General features: G+C 40.3%; 1 protein-coding gene across 23 annotated transcripts in view; it reads right to left on the bottom strand.

Moving 5' to 3' along the window:
• Positions 1-21270, bottom strand: part of LOC101042315 (microtubule actin crosslinking factor 1) — a 393287-nt gene that overhangs the window by 213192 nt on the left and 158825 nt on the right. For 4 of the 23 annotated variants that reach the window (XM_074380560.1, XM_074380562.1, XM_074380569.1 and 1 more), the window contains exon 1: positions 11569-14103. The exons of 9 other annotated variants lie outside the window; for them this stretch is intronic. In XM_074380560.1, the coding sequence (XP_074236661.1) occupies positions 11569-12591 (1023 nt within the window). In that variant the 5' untranslated portion in view covers positions 12592-14103. Of the gene's footprint in view, positions 1-11568; positions 14104-21270 lie in introns of those variants that run through there. 10 more of the 23 variants (XM_074380566.1, XM_074380564.1, XM_074380565.1 and 7 more) reach the window with 5 other exon arrangements.

The following is a 21270-nucleotide window of genomic DNA, read 5'->3' as shown; positions in this document are numbered from 1 at the left end:
CGTCTCTATTAGAAGTACAAAAAAATTAGCTGGGCATGGTGATGTGTGTCTGTAATTCCAGCTACTCGAGAGGCTGAGGCAAGAGGATCACTTGAACCCAGGAGGCAGAGGTTGCAGTGAGCTGAGATTGTGCCACTCTACTCCGGCCTGGGCAACAGTGCAGGACTCCATTAAAAAAAGAAAAAAAAAAGTATTCCAGGATAAAGCCCACCTAGAATTGGTAGACAGGTTACTTAGCAAACTCAAAGCAGTGTGTAAAGTGAAATAAGTTTAGGCTAGCATTATTTGTCTCCTCTGGAGTGGGACTATGAATGATTTCATTTTTTCTTCCTATTCTTTTTTTTTTCCCAGACTTTGAGTAATGATCACACTTTATTTCTTACAATAAAAACTATAAAAATAATCTTTGTTAACAAGGAAAAATGTTAAGCCTTTGAATCAGACAGATATCTGTTTAAAAGAAGGCATTTACTAGAAATGTGACCTCAGGCAAACCATGTAAACCTCCTGGCCCAATTTTCACCATATTTAAAACAGGATAATAACTTTCTCAAAGGATTGTTAGAAAGATTCGACGAGATGACATAGGCAGTGCCTAGGGTACCTGCATTTCCTTCTCATAATAATAAGACAGCATATCCAGCACAATTTTTGGTCTGGGTGTTTGGGGCAGAGAAAACACAGGCATAACCATAGAACATCCTGTCTCTTAGTATTCTCTATCAGGTGAAGTACCATGAAAGTAGTAGCTTCCCTGTGGTCAATACGAGGGAGAAATCCATAATAAGGCATCTTCAAGGGTCTGAATTTACAAACTGAATTGATAATAGATGAGAAATATCAGAAAAAAAAAAAAAAAAAAAAAAAAAAAACAGGACCAGGGACTTTAACCCTTTATTTAGAAAAAAATAAAGCTGCAAGCTACTAAATATTACTAAGATAGACTGAAGAAAGACTGTGAGAATAGAAGAGTATGGGAAGCTTGCATTGAGTAGAGAAAAGGGAAGCCACGAAGTATTGCCTCCATGCCTGTGAAGGTGAAATTGTGCCCTACCTAGCAGATTCAAGGGACATGGGTTCATATGCCCTTGACAGGTACATTTCTACCAAAGAAATCAGACTATTCTACTTTGATGACGCCAACTAATAAGACCATCCTACAAATCATTCCTCCACTCACCATCTCTCTGTTCTGACTCCATGTTCACCTGACAACCTTCAGATAATTATTTGATCCTCTATATATAGATATTCTAAAGCAACAAAAGCACTAAGCGGCCAATTCAAATAATCACTTGGCAGTTAAAAACTATTTTGTAAATTAATAAATTCACATCAATCAATCTCATGCAAATGTGATTCACATTTCAATGTGAGTCAATTCCCTAAAACCCAAGCAACTCCAGTTCTACTTGAGCTGGGGGAAGGCAGGAATGGGGAGAGAGGCTATGCAACTGCAGAGCCAAGGATCCAATAATGGATCATGGTACCCAAGATATCCTGTGAGCCTCTTCCTATAAACAGCTTCTTCCTAGTACCAATTCTATTTCAGTTCCCCTTAACATTTCTAGCTGCCTATTTCACTGGCTAAATGCAAAATTGACATATCCCACTGCCTTCACTGTAGCTGCTCTACATACCTACATACATATTAAAGTAAACCATTATTGGGAACAGAAAATAGATTTGTTGAAAAAGACAGAACTTGAATAAGCAAAACAAAATCTGAGTATTTGGGTTCCTTACCCAAAAACAAAATTCCAGTTAGTTAATTGATATTGTATGTTCATTACAGCCACAATCTTTCTGAAAACATCTCATCTCTTAGTATTTCTGCATATTGCATTAAAACTACTTCAATGAACAGCTTTACTTCAAATTTTAAACACAGCTGTAATGAGATAGATGGAACCCTAAGGGAAAGAAAAAAAATGCCCTGTTTGGATTAGGGTCCTTCCTAGACTGTTAAATGGATGAAAAAAATGGGATTATCATCTCAACCATCTCAGTAATTAAATTTGGCTTTCATCAAGCTCTTTCTGTATACTCACATGATATGTGCACACAGTACTGTCCTCTGGGCTATGCAGAAGCTTCTACGTTAATCTCCCAAATGCAGAAATCCAGCTTCAGTTTCAGGGATCTTTCTCCCTCATCTGGGGTTTTTTTTTTTTTTTTTTTTTTTTGAGATGGAGTTTTGCTCTTGTTACCCAGGCTGGAGTGCAATGGCGTGATCTCGGCTCACCGCAACCTCCGCCTCCTGGGTTCAGGCAATTCTCCTGCCTCAGCCTCCTGAATAGCTGGGATTACAGGCAAACGCCACCATGCCCAGCTAATTTTTTGTATTTTTAGTAGAGACAGGGTTTCACCAAGTTGACCAGGATGGTCTCGATCTCTTGACCTTGTGATCCACCCGCCTCGGCCTCCCAAAGTGCTGGGATTACAGGCTTGAGCCACCGCGCCCAGCCTCATCTGGGTTTTTTAAGCAGGAAGCCATTTGGAGAGGGGGAACAGCCTCAATATTATGCCTAAGATAATGCAAATTCCACTTGAATTTCCTTTCAACTCACACTTCCCAAAGCTTAGTTAATTGCTTTTCTGAAGTATTCCCAGAAACTTACTGTTTTCCTAATAATTCGGTAAGTATTGATTGAACAACACCTTAGCACTATGACAGGCACTGTAGAGAAGAACAAAAAAAGTCACACATCATTTATTTACTCTGTTAAGATTTTATGAGCAACCATTATATTCTAGGAGTGTACTTAAGTTCTTAATATCTCAAAATAGGCTGGGCGTGGTGGCTCACGCCTATAATCCTAGCACTTTGGGAGGCCGAGGTGGGTGGATCACTTGAGGTCAGTTCAAGACCAGCCTGGCCATCATGGTGAAACCCCATCTTAAAAAAAAAACAAACTCAGGCCGGGCGTGGTGGCTCAAGCCTGTAATCCCAGCACTTTGAGAGGCCGAAGCGGGTGGATCACGAGGTCAAGAGATCGAGATCATCCTGGTCAACATGGTGAAACCCCGTCTCTACTAAAAATACAAAAAATTAGCTGGGCATGGTGGCGCGTGCCTGTAATCCCAGCTACTCAGGAGGCTGAGGCAGGAGAATTGCCTGAACCCAGTAGGCGGAGGTTGCGGTGAGCCGAGATCGCACCATTGCACTCCAGCCTGGGTAACAAGAGCAAAACTCCGTCTCAAAACAAAAAAAACAAAAAAACAAAAAACAAAAACTCAAAATAAAAACACAGCCTCAGGCCTCAAGTGCAAGCAATTTAATCAGGGAGACTATTATACAAAGAGAACAATGTTGTGATAGAGGTAAGCAAGTAATCGAAACTAGCAATGCCAAGGGATTGCTCAGCAACAAGAACATCTGTGCTGAGTTTTAAAAAGTAAGCTGGTCAGGTAAAAAAGTGGAAAACAAAAAAAGAAGACATGCTTGCCCTCCAAGAACTAAGTTGAGACATGCCATAACTAACATATGATTATCCCAAATATTTTCCCAGATGACAACAGATGTGTGAAAGTAAAACAGGAGTACAAGAAGGGAAGCTCTGTGGTCCTCCTGAACATACAAACTTTTAGAAATTTATTTATACATATACACATATTTAAAATTAAGCAGTATATTTAATGCATTTAGTATTAATGTATTTTCTGCCTTTATAATTTCAAAAAACCACATTATTCAAATTTCACATGCATCTTTAACATCAATGTCTTTTCCTTCAACAAAGCTACTTTTTGAGTGAATTTTCTAGAAAATATTTTCTTTTTAAGATCTTAAAGTTAACAACAGCACTTTTCTGAGTCTACATTGTCTCTGTGTATTTCATTTCAAACCACAAGAATCCAGTTGCATAACTCTGAATTCGGGAGTTTTTTTTCCATTTATTCTACTATGTTTATTTATGATCCCTATAAGGTGTGTGTGTGTGTGTGTTTCATATGCAATGTGAGTGATTAAAAAAATTTTTTTTGATGTTAAGGCTTGTATACAGTAAACTTTCAACACTTCCAATTAGGAGATTATATCCCCAGCAACAATAACTAAAACTTTCTTAGATTTTTGGTTTCTCTCTTTTGTTTAATCAATTATGTCAGCTGATCTCTACAAAAAATGATTACTGAGTGAACTAGCAGATGGTGACAAGATTTATTAATCCTTTCTTATGAACTGACTATAAGCTCCCTGGGAGCCTAATAACAAGAAATGCTTTATAAGAAGTAAAATATAAAGACAATCTTTCTTTTCTGAAGGCTAATTTTTGGAGGAAAAAAATCTCACCTTGTATCTATGGTAGGTCACATGAGAGTTAAACAAATTTAACACAAAAAACCAGCAATAATTATAGTAATATCCAATATAGAATCTCAGTAGAATGGAAAATTACTGTGGGCTGGAGTGATCAAAAAGATCTCCAGAAGTATAATTTAAACTCATTTTTGAAGAGAATTACAGAATAGACAGGAAGAAAAGAAGAATTCCAGGTAGAAACTGGATGTAAACAAAGTTTACACAAGAAACTGAGATAACGTGAAACAAAAATAGTAGTTAAGGGGCTGACCTGTTAAAATGAGAGTTCAAACTAGGAACCTATAGGAGAAAAGATAAAGATAGATTACAAAGGAACTGGAATATCCAGCTGAGGAGTTTGGACTTTTAAGTCTCTCAGTGGATGAGTTGTTCTGAGCAAGTAGGTACTTGATTATTCTGTCCTCAAGTTTCTAGCTGACTTCCTCCCCTACTACAGATGAAGCATCAGACCTTGAAAACTTTGAAGAAGCAAAGGAGGGCTGAGTGTGGTAGCTCACTCCTGTAATCCCACCACTTTGGGAGGCCTAGGCAAGAGAATCACTTGAGGCTAGGAATTCAAAACAAGCCTGGGAAACAGTGAGACCCTGTCTCTACAAAAAAATTAAAAAATTAGCTGGGTGTGGTAGTACTCTTCTGTAGTCCCAGTTACTTGGCAAGTTGAGGTGGGAGGATTGTTTAAGCCCGGGATGTCAAGGCTGCAGTGAGCTATGATTGCACCACTGTTCTCCAGACTGGGAGTCAGAGCAAGATCCTTTCTTAAAAACAAAACAAAACAAAACAAAAAAAACAGCAGACGAAGACACAATGCAGTAGTTCTACAAATGCCCAGCTAGTGGGATCTAATGGCAGCTGTGTTGGTGAGGAATAGAGAGAGAAAGAAGGTGTTTATTACCAATTTGAGAGTTAGGTAAAGGTCAGGGAGTGTTCCTTTCAGTTTTCATATTCAGAGTCCTAGAGATCTCACTAGGGAACATAATTAGAATGGAAACCCTAGGTCATAGAATACGGGCATTTTTCAACTCTACAAAATATTGTCAAACTCCTCTCTAAAGAACAGTACCAAATTATACTTCCACCCACATGCCATAAGAGGTTTTCCCATCACTTTACACCCTCGCCTACATTTGGTATTTTCAGAGTTTTATTTTCTGTCAATCTGATAGGTATAAAATGGTATCTTAGTTGAGCATGGTGGTATGCTTGTAGTCCCAGCTACAAGATTGAGTCCAAGAGCTCAAGGCTACAGTGTGCAATGATGGTGCCTGTGAATGGCCACTGCTCTCTAGCCTGGGCAATATAGCTGAGACCTCATCTCTTTAAAAAAAAAAAAAAATGATATCTTCTTGTTGTTTGATCTTTATATCCTTATTAGTAAAAATGTGTCTTCTTTTGTATATTAGGTATTTGGGTTTCCTTTTTTTGTGAATTACTTATTCCTGGGCTTTCCCCTATTTTTCTACGAGGGTGTTTGTTTTTTTCTTATTCATTTTCTTGTTCTTTTAAGTAATAATATTAACTAGCATTTATTGTGATTACTTGTATTAATTCCTATTATTCTCATAACCCTACCAAGTATATACTATTCTTTTCTTTCTTTCTTTCTTTGTCTTTTGTGTTTTTTCCTTTCTGTGAAGAACAGGGTCTTGATATACCACCCTGGCAGGTCTTGAACTCCAGGGCTCAAGCTATCCACCTGCCTCTGCCTCCCTAAGAGCTGGGATTACAGGTGTGAGCCACAGTGCCTGGCAAGGAGATACAGTGCCTGGCAAGGAGATACTATTCTTATCTTCAACTTACAAATAAGGAAATTGTGGCACAGAGAAGTTAAGTAACCTGTTCCAAGTTACACTGCTAGCAAGTGGTGGAACTGGGATTCACACCCAGCCAATGTGGCACCATGCTCTTAATCACTTCACCTATAGGACAGTAATCCCTTTTCAGTACAGTCATCCATGGAGAATTGGTTCTAGGACATCCCTTGGATACTGAAATCCAGGAATGCTCAAGGCCCAGATACAAAATGGTGTAGTATTCACATACAACCTATATACATCCTCCCAGATACCTAAAATCATCCCTAGTTCACTTATAATTCCTAATATAATGTAAACGCCAGTAAACAGTTGTTATCTTGTTTAGGGAATAATGACAAAAAAGAGCCTGTACATGTTCATTACAGATATAATTTTTTTTCAGAATATTTTTCCATCCATTACGGGTTAAATTCACAGACATGAAACGCACAATGCAGAGAGCCAACTGTATATGCGTTATATAATAATTTTACCAGTATTATCACATTTTTATACAACTTATTTTGCCTAACTTTCCATTTTATCTTATACAATTTTATTTTTGTTAACTTTCATATTTTATTTTTATACAATGTTTTTCTTAACTTCCTATTTGGAATGGAAATTTTCAAATATATACAAAAGGAGACAGACTAGAATAATGAGCTCCTAGGTACCCATCACCCAGTTTCAACCATTATCAACTCATAGCTAATCTTGTTTCATCTACACTCCACCCACTTCACTCTTCCTTCATTATGATGAAGTAAATCTCATATTTTTCTCTAAAAACATTTCAGTATGTATCTCTAAAATGTTTTTTTTTTGTTGTTGTTTTTGTTTGTTTGTTTGTTTGTTTTCGGAGATGGAGTCTCCTTCTATTGCCCAGGCTGGACTCAGTGGCTTGATTTTTTTGGTATTTTTGGTAGAGACGGGGTTTCACCATGATAGTCAGGATAGTCTTGATCTCCTGATCTCATGATTAACCCACCTCAGCCTCCCAAAGTGCTGGGATTATAGGGGTGAGCCACCTGGCCCAGCCTTTCTTTCTTTCTTTTTTTTTTTTTTTTGAGACAGAGTCTCGCTCTATTGCCCAGGCTGGCTGGACTCAGTGGCATGATTTCAGCTCACTGCAACCTCCGCCTCCCGGGTTCAAGTGATTCTCCTGCCTCAGCCTCCCCAGTGGCTGGGACTACAGGTGTGTACCACCATGCCTGGCTAATTTTTATATTTTTAGTAGAGATGAGGTTTAACCATATTGGCCAGAGTAGTTTCAAACTCCTGACCTCATGATCCACCCACCTCGGCCTCCCAAAGTGCTGGGATTGATTACAGGCATGAGCCACCACGTCCAGCTAAAAGGCCTTTTTAAAAACATAATCGCAATGCTATTGTTACACCTAAAAAATAATGATTCTTTAGTAACATTTTAAATTAAGTAAAACTGTTTGAAAAAGAAACAAAATCCTGGCTGGTGTGGTGGCTCATGACTATAATCTCAGCACTTTGAGAGGCTGATGGGAGGCGGATCACAAGGTCAGGAGGTCAAGACAGCCTGGCCAACATGGTGAAACCCCATCTCTGCTTAAAAAAATACAAAAATTAATCTGGCGTGGTGGTGGGCACCTGTAGTCCCAGCTACACCAGAAGCATTGCTTGAACCCGGGAGGTGGAGGTTGCAGTGGGCCACGATTGTACCACTGCACTCCAGTCTGGGGGACAGAGTGAGACTCTGTCTCCAAAAAAAAAAAAAAAAAAAGAAACAAAATCCTCTCTTAAACAAAGCTCTAACTATACTTTGCCTTCTGCATTCCCCCAGTAGTGTCATCTGGTTAATTTTGCTTTCTTCATACAGTACAAACCCAGTATTAGTAAAACAACTCTCCCTATAATTAAAAAGGACAACTGGGAGAAGGAAACCTGTAAACTGAAAAGGCTGGGACCAGAAGATAATACACCAACCAACCTCTTTCTTATCATTTCTAGCCCCCAGTGTTACCTGACTATTCACCTAAAATTGGAGGGACTCTAAGGGTTTGTGGCAAGGACATTGATATAGAGGAAAAATTCTTCATTAAATGAGATTTGCTAACCGTGTGGCAGGAGATTGGCAGCAGAAGCCAAGATGAGAGGGAAGGGATTTTCAAAAATGTTCCTTGTTCAAATAAGCCAGGTATTAATGGATATTGAAAGCAGCTGGGAATAGGGAATCCTGAGAGAAGAAATGGCCAGAGAAGACCTTTGTTTGACAGCAAAGTGCAATTGCTATTAGCCTGTTCCCATCCAGCTCCAAATCCTAGGCTACTTATCATTCTGAAAACATACTTGTCAGCTGACCCTTGTCATCTTGCTTCTGTGTTAACTATTTCTTGACAAAGAAGTATTAACTATACTAGGTGAATAGAAAAGCAGATATTCTATTATCTATTATCTAATATATTCTATTATCTAAACCCTACACTAGCAAGAAGCAGAAACTGTTTCCATTTTTCTCTATCCTGAAAAGCAACAAAACCCACTGTGAAGTTTATGTCTATCCATAGCCTGGTTTCACTACCATCAACAAGTCCTGGACTAATGAACAGAAGACAGAATGTGGCTGGAACTCGAATGATTTTCTGAGGATAGTTAATACTCTGACATATTAAAAACAAGCACCAAAAAAGCAAGCAAAAAACAACTCAATTGGACTGCCAGCCGTCTCCTGTTTAGACAGAAGCTGGTGTGTGAACAGCAGCAGCTGCTCTTCTGACCTGTGCCCTCCCAGCGCTCCCACTCTCAGCAGAGATGCTCTTGCCCTGCATATCAGTTTTATTATGTATTACCCTCTCTGTCTCTTTGGCTGCTACTGTCCTCAAGCCTGTGAACAGTCTGTTAGGGAGGGGAGCAGCACCCTCAGGACTAGTTCCTTCAGAGACTAGTGAGAGTCGTAGCCTCTTGGCCTTAAGGACTTCGATTCTGAAGAAATGGCCTACTTATCCTGAGAAGTTACTTCTTATCTGTCATGTAAGATGGTGAGTTCATGGTCCCTATATCACACGATGGACACAAAACCTGGAAACATGCCAGGTGTCTGAGCTGAGACTTGGTCACTTAGTTTTTCAGCCTTAGCTATATGTAAATAGTATGACTCTGTCTGCAGGGAAAAGGTAGAAGGAATAGATGTAGAGGTTGGCTACCCAGAAAATGTCAAATACCAATTTGACTCATTGTGAATGCAAAAGAATCACACTGCTGTCAGTATGGTCACACTACAGATCATGGTCCAAAGGTTTCTCCTACCAATCTTTTAAGACTCCTCACAGACTCACGCAGAACATTCCCTTGCCAGTATGGACATCCAGCCCAAACAAAGGTGCCATTGCTATCTATGGTCTATTATCTAGGATTGATTTTACTAGGAGTTCCTAAAACTTTACATGCCAAGTTTCTGAAAATCTCACACTCAGTTACAAGTATGTGTCCTATAGCGTTATGATGACTACACAATTTCAATTTTAATGCCACTTGTACTAAAGAACAATCAGTTCCACAGTTTGTTTTACCCCAACTACTCTATATCTGTTCCAGCTTTTACAAGATGAAAGTTGACTTTGACATTTTAAAAAAAATCTGATGAAGCACAAATACTCATTGGTATGGTTTCAATCTATGTCCCTACCAAATCTCATGCTGAATTGTAATTCCTAAAATTGGAGATGGGGCCTGGTAGGGGATGACTAGATCATGAATCATTAAAGTGGATTTCTCATGAATGGTTTAGCACGATCCCCTTGGTGCTATTCTCGTGAAGGTAAGTGGGTTCTCATAACATCTGGTCATTTAAAAGTGTGTGGCATCTTCCACCTGCAACCTCTTGTTCCTGAGATTGTAAGTTTCCTGAAGCCTCTCAGGAAGCCAAGTAGATGCCAACGTCATGCTTCCCTTCAGAACCGTATGCCAAGTAAACCTCTTTACTTTGTAAATTACCTAGTCTCAGATGTTTCTTTATAGTGATGCGAGAACAGTTTAACACACTCATGCACCCCATCCCAGTAGTTTCATTGCCTTTCTTCCTACCATAACACAATTATCACACTCCCCCTCCCCACAGATCCATTTTTATATGAGGCCCAAGAAACCTCTTGCCCATTCATATAATAGACATTTTTCAATGGCCATTTTTTCTTCAAACTGTTGGGAGTCTCCAAACTCTAATAACAGAGCACTAAGATGGGGCTGTCTGTGGGGGAAATCTATCCCTAAAGAGGAAATTTTAAGCAGAGATTAGCTTAAAATTTTTATCTTTCCTCAGCCTCACATTGCTAGTGATAGCAGGGCACCAGTAGGTGGATCATATCCCTTGCTCTGCAAACATCAGGGCTCCTGTACAGAATCAGCAGCCCACATCTAGGCAAGGAAAGTGCCCTACCTCATCTTCTACCTCTTGCACTTTGAGGCAGAAGTCTTTAATTCTTCTGCTGCAGAGGCCAACATGCCAGTACAACTTCTTTAGCCACTGGCGAATTATAACTTTGATCACCTACACAATCACAGACCTACATGCCAGATGCTGTGCTACCCATGGTCTTGCTGAGTCCTTATCTCGGTGTTCAGATCTCTGAATTCTCACTTGTTCCTTAACCTTTAAAAATATTCACAGCAACAGCCATCACCACCACCACCAGCAGCACCACTACCACCCTCATCACCACCAAAATAAAAAATATTTTTATTTTGAGGAATATATTCTCAGTATGTTCCCCAAAATAAAAACATGTTAAAGCCCTAAACAAATCCAATCACAAAACAAACTTTTCTAGCCTTAAACCTTCAAACTGCCCTAACCTACCCTCCCCCCAACTAATCTCCAGATAACTCTGTGTTCCTCTCCTCTAATCCTGGAATTAGGAACCAAAGAAGGATGAGCCCTCTCCACTTATACAAATACTATATGAGTGTTGCCATCAAAAATTTCCCCACAGAGATAGGATTGCATCAGCTCTAATAAGAACATTGCTCCTACTAGATGTGGGGAAGAGCAAGTATGACAATAGCTACCTCACCCCTACCACAATCATTCCAGAGATTCATTCCAGAGACTCAGGCCCCTCCCCATCATCCCTTGTGCTACACTACAACTTGTAGCAGGGATGCTGGTAAACAGACCTGCCTGAGAGTAAGTACTATCTAACATTGTACCTTGAGAGATAATCCCACCAGACAGATCAAGCAATTATGCTGCTTGGCTACCCAGAATCAAGGACTCCCCAGAGACAAGTCTTGGTTTCAAGCATCAAGGGGCAGACCTAAAATAGATTCTGCTTGCTGAGCTCCAGCAGACACTAACTCACATGGGGGTGAGTTTGAGAAATACCAACATCCTCAGTGCTCACCACACTCAGCTTTAATACATTTGAGGGCCAAGAATCCAAACAGCAGTTTGATTATCCCTTGAACATGCCCACCTACCTCTTCCAGACCCCATGATGGGGTGTGGCTTGCCTCCAGAGAAAGAGTACCATCCTCTTCTGAGAAGGAAGTAGAGCTCTTTTCAGGTTCTGTATCTTTAGGCTGGATCTCGTGTACGTGTGGCCCATCACTGCCATAGCCAGAGGAGGAGGGCAAAATGCTCACAGTCACACCACTGACAGATAAATCACTCTGAGAAGTAGGTAGTCTGGAATCCTGGGGGGGCACTCGACCTACATGGGCAGGCTCCGTGCATCTTTGGCCCCCAGACTGGTCCAGTGGTGATGAAGAAACAGAACATTCTGCAATCCAGGAACCTGTCTGAGGGGCACCTGAAATACTCTTGGTTCCTCTCTCTGCACTCCAGCCCTCTGAAAATTGTTCTTGATTTCCTGTATCCGTGAGGTAGTCTGTCCTAGGCAAAGCACAGCTCCAAAACCCAAGCTGAGTATTTCCTTTCTCCACTGCAGTCTCTCCTTGCAAAGGCAGCAGCACAGCCCTGCTGCTGCAGGATGCTGTCCTCGGAAATTCCACCAGTTGGCTCACTGACTTCTCGCAGTTCCTTTCTGCTGGGTTATCAAGCAGGTGAGCAATGACAGTCATCCCCTCTTCCAAGGAATCCCAGACCCCTCCAGCAACTGAAGACTCGTTCTCCAGCAAAAGGTGGGCAGTCTGGACCTCCCCTTGGAATCTCTCCTTTACCTGTACTATCATCCCCTGATCGATTGCCCGTGAGTTGGGGGCTGAGTCCCCAGGCAGCAAAATATCTGGGGAGGTATGCTCTAACCCTCCCACTCCGTCCTCCTTTTGGAGACTCACTGTTAACTTCGTTAGGGTTTCAGTTTCTTCAATGATTCCAGTTCCTTCCGAGGTTTCTTCCTGGTGAGATGCCTCTGGAGTAGGAATTTTCTTCCCTCTCCACTTCCTTTTGAACCGAACCCTTTTCTTAGGAGATATGGGAGCCTTCTCAGGAATAGCTATTGACTCTTTCGGCTCCTTAAAACAGCCCAGTGAATTTCCCATTTCCTTCCTCTCCTAATCTCGGCAAAAACACAGCTAAGCCAATCCTGGGATCCCACAGGAATCCCAACCTTGGCTTCATTGGATTTGATGCACATTTAAAAACATGCACTATGCCAGCAATCCCTCCAATTCTTTCTCTCTCCCTCCCCGCCTTTCTCTGTCTCTTCCAGCCGCTGCCGATTCAGACAGCCATCTTACAGGCTCAGAGCTGCAACAAGACAAATTCAAAGCATCTCACTGCAGTTCAGAAATCACTTGACCTAAAAGCAGACAGAAACCGGATTGGCTGCAGCTTCCTCTCTCCAAATATGAGGTAATTGGAGCACTGCCCTCAGTAACACAAACAGAAAGCAAAAAGGAGCTAGAAACCAGGGGCGGGGAGAAACTAGGGAGGGCCAGGAGGAGGAGGGAAAATGTAAGAGTAAATGGAAAAGGGAGGGAAAAAGAAGAGAGGCTGTAGCAGAAGGTAACGTGGAAGGAGGAGGAGAATAGTATCAAAGAGGGAAAAAGCAAACCAGCTCGGCTGGTACCAACCAGCAAGGGAAGGGAAAGGAAGGGCCAGGAAGAACTAGGGCTGGTGAAGCTGCAATTATGGCTCCCAAACTACAAAATGAAATAGATTTTAAGTGTCACACCAAGATGCCCAAAATAAAATATCAAGAATATACACATATCCTGAATTTTTTCAGGACAGAAGACAATAATTATTTTAATCAAATTATAACCTGAAGAGACCAGAGCTGCCTTCTTACAGTTAAGAAATGCAACACAGACTTTAAAGATCTAGCCTTCTGGAGCATTTATTTCCCTCCTTTTCCCTATAAAAGAAAAGAAAGATCTGTTAATTCTGCCAGCCAATGACACAGACAGGAAAAATCTGGAAGTTAGTTTTGAGTATAGAAATCCTTGGTAAAAAGAATATCACTTCTAAATACAACAGACAAACAGGGTCTCTGATGAACAATATTTGACATAAATGTTCAACAGCAGTTATTAATACTGTCACTGCTAATATCTAATATATTTTTTTGCACTTGCTGTGGGCCAAGCACTGTGTAAAGCTATTTACATGGATTCTCTTATTTAATTCTTACAGTCACTATATCAGGTCAAAACTATTATTTTATATTTTATGGGTAAAGAAACTGAGGTTTAGCCAGGTGCAGTGGCTCATGCCTATAATCCTAGCACTCTAAGAGGCCAAGGCGGGTGGATTCCCTGAGCTCAAGAGTTCGAGACCAGCCTGGGAAACATGGTGAAACTCGGTCTCTACTAAAATAAAAAATATTAGCTGGGTGCTGTGGCGTACGCCTTTAGTCCTAGCTACTTGGGAGGCTGAGGCAAGAGAATTGCTTGAATCCAGGAGGTAGAGGTTGCAGTGAACCAAGATCATGCAACTGCACTCAAGCCTGGGCAACAGCATGAGACTCTGTCTCCAAAAAAGAAAAAAGAAACTGAAGTTTAAGAAAGTTGATTAGGCCGGGCGCGGTGGCTCAAGCCTGTAATCCCAGCACTGGGAGGCCGAGGCGGGTGGATCACGAGGTCGAGAGATCGAGACCATCCTGGTCAACATGGTGAAACCCCGTCTCTACTAAAAATACAAAAAATTAGCTGGGCATGGTGGCACGTGCCTGTAATCCCAGCTACTCAGGAGGCTGAGGCAGGAGAATTGCCTGAACCTGGGAGGCGGAGGTTGCGGTGAGCCGAGATCGCGCCATTGCACTCCAGCCTGGGTAACAAGAGCGAAACTCCATCTCAAAAAAAAAAAAAAAAAAAAAAAAAAAGTTGATTAATAAGGCCAGGTGCGGTAGCTCACACCTGTAATCTCGGTACTTTGGGAGGCCAAGGTGAGTGGATCAAGAGGTTAGGAGTTCAAGACCGGCCTGGCTAACATGGTGAAAACTCTGTCTCTACTAAAGATACAAAAATTAGCCAGGTGTGGTGGCGCACGACTATAATCCCAGCTACTCAGGAGGCTGAGACAGGAAAATCGTTTGAACCTGGAAGGCAGAGGTTGCAGTGAGCTGAGATTGCACCACTACATTCCAGCCTGGGCAACAGGGCGAGACTCCATCTCAAAAAAAGAAAGAAAGTTGATTAATAGCCCAAGGTTACACAACTAGTAAGTGGCAAAGCCAGAACATGAACCTCTGCAAATTTTAAGACTTTTAATTTCAACCCCAACTATTATCTTCTAACTACTGCAGGAGTGGAAGTCTGTACTCAGTTGCCAGTTTTATAAAATAAGAAGTTCCCCCACTGAATTGGCAACTAGACTCTGCATAGACCAAGAGCTCAAAGAGCTAACACTTGTTGCCATGTGGGAGTAAGAGAAGAAGCTGCTAAAAGGAGGCTCAGGTGGTTTTTATTCCAATTGCAGTAGGGCAGGAAATCTAAATTTCAGATTGTAAAAGTTATATTCAAAAATCACCTTGTGATATCAATGAAGATTCCTCCACCCCAATTTTTTTAGTATAGTGTCTGCTATATGAGGAAAGACTACAACCCAAAGGGCTGCGAATGGGGGGAAAATTATATGTGTTTCTTTCCTATTGCAGTTATTTATTCTGCACCAAAAGGATCCATGCCACACAGCAGAGAGAAACAGCCTGCTTGGCTCCATGCAAGTCATAAAGACTAACACTAGTATAGCCTTAACTACCTTTCCTGGAGACCTAAAAGAAAAGGGAAGATCACAAAAGGAAAGCAACAAGAAGCCCTAAAGTATCAGCTTTTACACAAGCCCTTCTAAGACCCTACTGATGCCCCATGTGCCTCACAACTACAGTAGGTGTTCATCCCCTGAGCCTTACCCTTAAGGCTGATTGCAAAGCTGCAGCACCACCTTATGGCCATCACAAACTATAGCAAGAAATAAGTAGATAGCATGGAAGAGAAACTCAGGCTACTGTAAATCATTTAATTAGCAGATAATCTGACATTACAATATGAAGTTTTCTAGGCAGATACCAAGCCTTCACTCCTCCAATGAAGAAACATGGAACGATGGAAATTTTAAATTGCATAACCCAAGGCCTGAGCTTGAATTTTATAAATGACATGCAAGCAAACCAAAATCCTGAAACTGATCAACCCATGGGCAAGGAGAGGGCTGCTTAATATGACTACTACTGCTGTAGAGTTTCCCTGAGAAGCCCAACAGAATCAGCAAATTTAATTCTGTAAGCTCATTCTCTTTTTTAAATTTCTGCATATGTCAGACAAATCAGGCCTTCATTTCCTTCTGCTCCAGGGAAAACCTGGTCTACGAAAAGGAGCAGAGATTTCAGTAAGGTGGACCTAGGTTCAACTTCCCAGCTCTGTTAACTTATAAGCTAAGTAACTTAACTAGTTTATTAGATGGGTCAGTTTCCTTACTTGTAAAATGTGCATATTACCACCTACTTAATGGGATTGTAGATAAGGTTAATGAGATAATGTCCATAAAATACTTGGCTCAGTACTTGATCTACAGTAAATTTCTCTTCTTCCTATTTATTACTGGAGCTAAAAGTTCTGAGACACCCCTAGACGCCTGGGGGAATTCTAAGATATGGTTAGTCCCTGACTTAAAATGGTCCAACTTATTTCTTGACTTTCCGATAGTGGGAAATCTATATGCATTCAGTAGAAACTGTATTTCAAATACTCATACAACCATTCTGTTTTTCACTTTCAGTACAGCATTCAATAAATTACACGAGCTAGTCAACACTTTATTATCAAATAGGCTTTGTGTTACATGATTTTGGCCAAATGCTCAATGGCAAGCTAATATGTATTCAGAGTACATTTAAGATAGGCTAAAGTATAGTTTTCAGTAGGTGTATTAGATATATTTTCAACTAAGTTAACTCTGATTACAAGAACGTTCCCCTAGACCTTTTCTCATCTAAGCTGGTCTCTTAACATAAGACCTGCCTGCCTTCTGGGAAAGCACACTTTGAAGGCCTATACATTCTTTATCCTTTCTCCTAGATAACTGTTTACTGCCCATAGGTCTCCCAAAGAGACAGTCAGAGTGAAAGACTCTAAAGCAAAAGAACTCATTCATTCATTCATTCCACAAACACAAATGGGGCCTCATCTATATGCCAAGCACCAAGTACCATAAAGTACACAAAAATGTAAACCTCAAGTCTAGCCAGCTAAGACCTCCCTGTTTTTTGAAAATTTCAAAATGCTAGGCATACACTAGTATTTAACAAACATTTGAGGGTTGGAAAACTTGTTTTGTCACATTCTGACTATAAAGAGCTTATACTATCTTTTAGAAGAACTATAAATCCTAACACATACCTTAAAGCAAGCTTGGACAAGGCTGGGCACGGTGGCTCACACCTGTAATCCTAACACTTTGGGAGGCCAAGGTGGGTGGAACACCTGAAGTCAGGAGTTCAAGACCAGCCTGGCCATCAGGGTGAAACCCCATCTTTTAAAAAAAAAAAAAAAAAAAAAAAAAAAAAAAAGCTTGGACAAAGCCAAAAGACAAGAAATCCTATCTGGGTGTATAACCCAAAAGAGTCAGCTGGTCTCTGTGTTTCAGTTTCCTTATCTGAGAAATGGGCACAAGAAAACAGACATTCCAGCCTATTTGTTTGGTCTACCTATGCCAAAGCTTTGAGAAGATCAAATTTATGAAATAACCCACTCACTTAATAAATGTTTAGTGGCTGCCTATTCTATGCCAGGCAAAGAAAAGAACAAAAGAGACAAAATCCCTGCCATTGTTAAGTTTACATACTAATGCAGACATCCAGGCAGCAAATAAACAAGTAAACATGTAATATGTCAAACAATAGTAAATGTTATCCAATACAATATTGTAAGGCATACAGTACTTTTGAGAGGAATTTGGCAAAATATAGGCAAACTGAAGGACAGTATACAACCCAGCAATTCCAGTCCAGATATCAATCCCAAAACCCTCTTTGCTATATGCACAAGGATGTATATACACAGATGTTTGCTGTAGCAATGAATGTTTTATTCATACAACTAAATAATACATTGCAAATAATAGGTTTATTACACAGCTTCAAGGGTCACCACTTACATTACATTAAACTAGTTAAAATGAAGAAATCAGGTCTCCTATTAACACAGATAAACTTCAAAAAAAAAGTTTAGGAAAAAGAGAAATACCAAAGATACTATGTGTGTCAAATATAAAGACATACAAACAACAGTATACATATTGTTTATGAATACTTCATCTGCTGTAAATGTACAAAAGCATGTATGGGAATGATAAACATTGACTTCAGGATAATATTTACCTGGGGAGCAGAGAGGGCAAGAAAGTTGGATGTATCTGAGATGTTTTATTTCTTTAAAGAGGAAGAGAGACAAAAAACCCTGAAGCAAATATAACAAAATTAACACCTGTTAATTTCTGAAGGCAACTACACACATAAGGATCTGTTATATACTTTTCTGAGTATTTGAGATTTTCATAACTAAAAACTTAAAATTAAAAAGAACCCCTGCCATTTAGCACATTTAAAAAAATATATGTGTTAAAGCATTTTAGAAACCATAAACTTTTCCAAGAAGTTATCAATATTACTAGCCTCATCAGTAGTTGCAAACTTTTAACTGGAACCAGCCTCTCCCCTCTCCTTCAACTGAATACTTCCTTGAGGTGAAAACTATCACCTGTGTCTACATGTACATAATCATTCTGCTTCATTAACACCAATAGCAGAGACTGACCATAATAACAATTTTGCTGATTCCCTAACATGTAACAGTTCTACTCTGCATTTTTTCCTTTTTTCTTTTCTTTTTTTCTTTTTTTTTTTTTTTTGAGACAGTCTCGCTTTGTCACCAGGTGCCAGGCTAGAGTACACTGGCATGATCTCGATTCACTGCAACCTCCACCTCCCGGGTTCAAGCAATTCTTCTGCCTCAGCTCCCAAGTAGCTGGGACTACAGGCACACACCACCACGCCCAGCTAATTTTTGTATTTTAGTAGAGACAGGGTTTCACCATGTTGGCCAGGATGGTCTTATCTCTTGACCTTGAGATCCGCCTGCCTCAGTCTCCCAAAGTGCTGGGATTACAGGCATGAGCCACCATGCCCAGCCTCTACTCTGCATTTCTACTTGGCTTTATATAGCATGTGTTCTTGGTTAGAACAGCTAATAGATGCTCAGTAACAAAAGACTAGAAAACCACAATGACAGATAACTAGCAAGAGACATACCAGGCTAAATCTAATGCAAGACAAGGTAGGGTGGGGAGGGGCATGCTACATAATCCTTCATCAGTCACTTAAAAGCTTTAGAAGCAGAGAACCGTTCCCCACACACCTAAACACGTGGCTAATATAGGCAAACACCAAGCCCTTGAAATGGCAAAGAAAAGGAATTAATAGTTAAAACTTGGAAAACAGTCTAAGAGCAGTGCTCCCATCTACAAGAAAACAAATAAATAGGCATTTGGCTATGTTGAAATTACAGGCAAAAGCAGGTAGCCAATATGCATGCAGAAGACAGACTAGGCCAAACCTGCTATTACTACCTTTCTGTAAAATTAGTAACAGGAAAAAGAACAGTAGGCTCTATCAAAAGCCCTGAAAGGTGTAAAGTCAATTAATAATGGTAGCAAGTTGTTACCAGTAACTGCTACCCATTGTTGAGTTCATACTGTGTTCTATTATCCTAACTCATACCTCTCTCATTCTGTATACCTCTGTCAAGTTATTTTATGGTATGTCTGTTCTTACTCCCCTAAATAATAAGAGTCCAACTAGATAGTTTGTATCTAGTTCAATTTTGTATCTTCTGTAGCAGACTCTTTTTTTTTTTTTTGAGATGGAGTCTTGTGTAGCCCACGCTGGAGTGCAGTGGTGCAGTATCGGCTCACTGCATGTAGCCTCCACCTCCTGGGTTCAAGTGATTCTCATGATTTGCAGCCTCCCAAGTAGCTGGGACTACAGGCATACGCCACCACACTTGGCTAATTTTTGTATTTTTAGTAGAGATGGGGTTTCACCACTTTGGCCAGGCTGGTCTTGAACTACTGACCTCAAGTGATCCTCCTGCCTGGGCCTCCAGAAGTGCTGGGATAACAGGTGTGAGTCACTGCATCCAACTGTGTATCTTGCATACACGAGATACTCTACCTAAGACCTTGCTCATAGCTGATTCCCAGTAAAATGTTTGTGGAATTCAACTGAATAATACATTTTCCTGCAAACTAAAACCACAAAGAGGTAACAATTTCACACTCACTGTGATAGCTATAATCTAAAACAGACAATAAAATACTGGTGAGGATGTAAGGACACAGGAAACCATATACATTGCCAGTAGGAATGTAAAACAGTACAGCCATTTTGGAAGACAGCTTGGCAGTTTCTTTAAAAGTTAAACATGCTTACTATACAACTCAGCAATCCCCTTCCTAGGTATACACACAAGAGAAATGAAAACATAAACCCACACAAAGACTGGTATGCAAATATTCAGGTCAACTTTATTTATAATAGTGAAAAAGTGAAAACCACTCAAATGTCTATCAACTGGCTTAATATTTAAACAAAATACATGACATACCCACACAACAGAATATTCAGCAAAAAAAAGAATGAAGTACTAATACATGCCACAACACAGATGAACCAAAAAATATTACTAAGTGAAAAAAGCCAAATACAAAAGACCATCTGTCATAGGATTCCATTTATATGAAATGTCCAGAATAGGCAAATCTATAAAGATAGAAAATAAATTAGTGGTTGCCTGAGGCTGGTGATGAAAATAGGCAATAACCGTAAATGAACAAGAGGGATCTTACTTGGATGATGAAAATATCCCCAAACTAGATTACGGTGACTGTACAACTCATAAAAATCATTAAATTACACAACGAAATAAGTCAATTTGATGGTATGTAAATTACACCTCAGTAAAGTTGTTGTTGTTTTTCGTTTTTTGTTTTTTTTTTTTTTTTTTTAATCAATGCATTTTTCTAAAATAAGCAAAAACATTTAGCTGGCCGGGTGTGGTGGCTCATGCCTGTAATCCCAGCACTTTGGGAGGTGGGTGGATCACCAGAGGTCAGGAGTTCGAAATCGGACTGGCTAACATGGTGAAACCCCGTCTCTACTAAATATGCAAAATTAGGTGGGCATGGTGGTGAGTTTCTGTAGTCCCAGCTACTCAGGAGGCTGAGGCGGGAGAATCACTTGAACCCGGGAGGCGGAGGATGCAGCGAGCCGGGATCATGCCACTGCACTCCAGCCTGGGCAACAGTGAGACTCAGTCTCCAAAAAAAAAAAAAATTATTTAGCTAACTACAGAGAAAGGAAAGATACAGAATGGAGGGAGCAGAGATAGAAGCTAGACTTCTCTGAACACACCTCGTATTTAACTTTTTAAAATTTCCTTCTGGAACAATGTAAATGATCTAAATAATGTAAGATCAAATCGAAAGGGAAAAAGCAACCCCTTACAACTGAATGGAAATAGAAACAAATGAACCTTAATTGCGTATTGAATTTGTGGCTTAACAACAACAGAGAGAAATTATTTCAAATGACTTTAAAATATAGTAATTTGTGGCTGGGCCCAGTGGCTCATGCCTATAACACCAGAACTTTAGGAGACTGAGGCAGGAGAATGGCTTGAGCCCAGGAGTTCAAGATCAGCCTGGACAACACAGTGAGACTC

This window comes from Saimiri boliviensis, chromosome 11 (assembly GCF_048565385.1).
Source record: "Saimiri boliviensis isolate mSaiBol1 chromosome 11, mSaiBol1.pri, whole genome shotgun sequence".
NCBI classification, from domain to species: Eukaryota; Metazoa; Chordata; class Mammalia; order Primates; family Cebidae; genus Saimiri; species Saimiri boliviensis.
Note: the sequence above shows the minus strand (reverse complement) of the source record. Positions and strands in the feature narration are given on the sequence as shown.